The sequence below is a fragment of the Gavialis gangeticus genome, unplaced genomic scaffold, assembly GCF_001723915.1.
Source record: "Gavialis gangeticus isolate Ggan-Ray unplaced genomic scaffold, GavGan_comp1, whole genome shotgun sequence".
NCBI classification, from domain to species: Eukaryota; Metazoa; Chordata; order Crocodylia; family Gavialidae; genus Gavialis; species Gavialis gangeticus.
The window spans coordinates 86,570,768-86,575,192 of record NW_017729034.1 but is presented as its reverse complement, the minus strand read 5'-3'; the positions used below and the strand labels follow the sequence as shown (position 1 = coordinate 86,575,192).

General features: G+C 38.8%; 1 protein-coding gene across 6 annotated transcripts in view; it reads left to right on the top strand.

The window, feature by feature from the left end:
* UTRN (utrophin) overlaps window positions 1–4,425 on the top strand; it is a 692,661-nt gene that overhangs the window by 594,366 nt on the left and 93,870 nt on the right. For all 6 annotated transcript variants that reach the window (XM_019526790.1, XM_019526791.1, XM_019526792.1 and 3 more), the window contains one exon: window positions 202–403. In XM_019526790.1, the coding sequence (XP_019382335.1) occupies window positions 202–403 (202 nt within the window). The remainder of the gene's footprint in view (window positions 1–201; window positions 404–4,425) is intronic.

The window sequence follows — 4,425 nt, the reverse complement described above, 5'->3', positions numbered from 1 at the left end:
CCCCCCAAAACAAGTAAGAAACAAAAATAGCAGTGAACTGCAGCTAACAGAGAGGTGTTTTACCACAATGCTACTAAGGAAAGTCATTTCTTTCAACTAACATCCTCCCTGCAGTGATTGAACTGAGAACTCAAGGTGCAGCTGTGGAATATTGAGATATTGTTAGTAATGCCATTTTTATTTATAATTGTCTGTCATTAGTGGACCTGTTGGAATTGAACACAACAAATGAAGTTTTCAAAGAGCACAAGCTGAACCAAAACGACCAGCTCGTTGGTGTCCAGGATGTGATCAGTTGCCTCACTACAGTTTACAGTGGACTTGAAGAGAAGCACAAGGACCTGGTGAATGTTCCCCTCTGTGTAGATATGTCTCTCAACTGGCTGCTTAATGTATATGACAGGTATGTAATATGTTCTTATTGCCTTGTGTGTCTTAATACTTTCAGGGTGCCATTAACAAAACCTACACCTTGGGCATGTCTACTGTGCAGTGGTTACTGTGCATTTATTTAGTATTTGTATAATCAAGTACTAAATGAATGCACAGTAACCAGAGTTGCTGCGCAGTAGCGCTGGTGAATGCCTTTTAAGTGGCGCTACTGCACAGTAGCCTAATAATACCATGCAGTAGTGTGCTAGCACTGTTTGTTGGTGCTGTGACATGCAACTGAGCAGTATCATTCAGCTACTGTGCAGTTAGCATCTCATGTAGCTATGCCCCTTATATACAGTGAATTTAATGGTGCTACATATGGTGTCTTGAAAATACCATACCAAAGGATTCTAGATTAGTCTTATTTGTTCCTGATTTTCATCTTGGAAGAGGTGATAGTGGTAAGAGAGGATGTTTTCATAGCAGAGCTTTAAGCCATACATTAGTAAAAAATGTGTATTCACACCTGTTAATAAAAATTCTCATTTGATTCAGAAGAGGCAATATAGTTGCTTGAAATGACTCATTTTTTCTCTCATCTAGTCAAACATACATATCAATATGCAGCCATAAATATCAGTCTAGAATTTTAATTTCTTGCCAGGCAATGTGGAAAGGCTGGAGGAGGCATGCATTTTTGTGGGCAAGTGGTACTATGCTGGGTGAAAAATGAGGTGGGCAGCAAGGATGTGAGCCATCTTCCCCTGTATAACATCTCTTACAAACCTAAATGTACCAGATGGCTGGGCGTTTCAAATCAGTCACACGGTAGCTAAACAGTCCTGTCATTTTTATTACTAGCTGCAGCCAGGGGTATCCAGTTTCTCTTGGTTACATATAGGTCATAGCCCTGACTGAGCTTTTTTTACTTAGGCACTCACCAGATTACTGTGGTTGTATAACACTGAAACACTGGATTCCAGGTGTTTCTGAGGAAAGTCACCAAGTCTGAGCAGACTGCTGACAGTGTATCTAGCTTGTTCCTTCTCCGAGTTGGGACCTACTGTCCAGCTGCTTTAGATTTCCAAAACCGGAGCCAAACCAATGTTTTCAATTCCACCTGTTAGCTTAAGCACATTCTTGAGAGGACTTGGTTTCACAGTTGAATCCATGAGGGGCATGTGAGCTTTATATCAGAAACTTGGTGGCTTTGTAAAAGAATTCCACCAAGAGAAACTGATGGATCCGTGCAAGAGCTCGCCTTCCAGAATCCTCACTACTTAAGAGGAGTTTAGGGGGGTTTTTTTGGTTAGACTTCCCTCTCCTTATACTCAGCCTTTGGCTTTGCCTTTCTTAGCTGTGCAGTGCACTACCAAAAGCTTGTTTGGGACAGGAAGTCCATATATTCCCTGTAGGTTTGTTTATTGAATCTTCCAAAGTCTTGAGTTTTTAAGAGTCAGTTTTAACAACTTGTTTCTTTTCTTCTTCTTGGCTGCTGAGGAGTTTCTGCTGCTGCAGTTCCTCTCTGAATGGACACCTGGGGAAAGATCCTGTTTTCTTCTGCCTAAGCCATCTCTTTAGCATATTTGTTGCATTGTGGGGCCAAAGACATGTTAGTGGTGACTCTTTTGATTATTCATTAATTGGTTCCAGACAAAATTGTATGATACTTGACATGCTCCCTGATAGCAAATGGCTCATTTCATGTGCTCTAAGGTTAGGAGTTTGCACGTAAGAGTTCAGAAAATCAATTACATTCCCCACACTGTTCCATTTCTACTCTCTTTAAAATGTGTGTTATCTCTCTAATATCCAGTGAAGTTCTTCCATTTCCCTCTTTGAGAGATCCCCTATCTACATTTTTACAGCAAAATAGTCACAAGAATCATACTAATCTACTGTTTTATTAAAAACCTTTTAGATCAGACATTGTACAAATCTCCAACCTCATGATCCCATGGGAAGAATGTGTCATCCATTTCTCTCCATGTGTTTTTCTCATCCTAACACCTCTGATTCAGTTACGACATTCACAGCTGTTTTGGCCCTGGCAGATTGGATTTTATCCCTAAATTGTCCCTGGTACACAAGTGATTCTCAGCCTTTCTTCCCATCTGCAGAGCATGCCTCTCATTTACATTTTGACTGATCTTTCAATGAGCTGTAATCTTGTAGAGGTAGTCGGGGAAGGCAGAGATTTTACCAATTATTTATTATCTGTCCTTTAAGGAGAAGGAGCCATGCAAAGGTTTCAGTTGTAGACTGTGGCAAATGCTGCTCTGGGAGATAGTAGAGGGGCAGTTTGAAGTATGTTCCTTGACTCAGAAACCCTTTGTACATTTAGAATCAGAAAACATCATGTCAAAGGACAGAATTTCCCTAGCTACAAATTTAAACATTGAGGCATTATTATTATGTGTTTATTTTTTCAGTTTACCACTTGCTCCCTATTTTGGGTGAAAAGCCAGTTGTATTTATATCCATTCTTAAAATATGTAATGAGTAACAAACCTTTTTTTTCCGCTTTTGGAAATTTTTCTTGTGTTTCTTTCTTGTTTGAGTTTATTTTCAAAGGGGGATATTGACCCCTGAATTAAAACTTTTTAGACTGAGATTACAGAAGGCTTTGATATAAAAAACATTTTAAATAGTAGGTGATTTCTTTTTTGTAATAAAATGTGAATGCAAATTTCCTTGTTCCTTTTCCCTTTCCACTCCTGGACAAAATGCTAACAGATTGGGACCAGTTTTAAATTCCCTTTTTTTAAAAATTGGCCTTTAGAAAGAACTGATTTTTCTCCTGGCATTTCCCTTGTTTATTGCTTCAGTGTTATAGGTATGCAATGTTTCTAATCATTAAATTGCCTACAGAAAGCATCTGTTTGTCGCATGCTATTAACCTGAGATTTAATTAGCAGCTCACAGATTGTATAACTTCCCAGTTTGCAGTCAAATTTACCTACAGATGTTTGTGGCCCTTAGAAAGAAGCTATTTATTTTTAGAAAGTATTGACAAAAACAGTCTGTTATGTTCTGGTATTTTCTGACGTATCAAGAGTTATTCATTCTTTAAATTAAAAGGGGAAAACAGAGATTATTTACTTCCAGAGACCTTTACGTTTTCAAGAACACACAAGTTATTCCATTGAGTAACATCTGTTGTAGAAATACTACCGTTTTTCACCTTCACCTCATAAGTGGATAGTTTTGGGTTCCTCACCTCTTTGGGCTAGTTTAGTATATCTTTAAAAGTTTTTTTTAATTTAATTCTGAAAATTTCTGGAAATTTAATTTCTAGCTACAGTCAGCCATATGGACTCTTTTAAATGCTTTTGTGAGGAAATGTGTGAGCAGTCTGTTTTTTTAAATAGGTGATTTCACAGAGATAGTTTCCTGTAGTAAATCACTCAATCTTAAAAATATATTCAACTCATCTGAAAGTACCTTTAAAATAATTGTATTATTTTTAGTATGGATAATATACAATTTTAGGAATCTTCTGTACGTCACTTCTATGAAAACAGACTAACACGTATCAGTACAGTATTACAAATCCTGCTGCACCACTAACTATTAAACAGGTGCCTAACATGTTTAAGAAGTACACTTTTATTGAATTATATGATTAATTATTATAGGTGTTAAGTTCCATTTTTCTACTTGGAAGGTAATTAAAAGAACCCAAATAAGCCACATAGGCCACATCCCCACAAACAGGGGTGTGCAGTTGCCACGGGGAAAAAAACAGTGACACAAATTTGTGCCACTGCTTTTTACCCTGGCACATGCCCCTGCATGTGGAGCAGTGCGTGGAAAAATGCTTAGGGTGGGGTAGGTGAGGCTACGGCCAGTACCGGAACTGATCCCAGCAGCCTTATATGGGGTCCTGGGGCCCTCCCAGTGCTCCAGCGGTGGTGATTCAGCCACGCAGAACCTAGCCAGCAGCTGGAGCGTGGCTCTGGCTGGCCAGGCTTCAGTTTCGGGTGGCACTCACTGCTGCCTCATGTACCTCCCCACTTCTTTTCCTTTTCCTTTTTTTTTTTTTTTTTT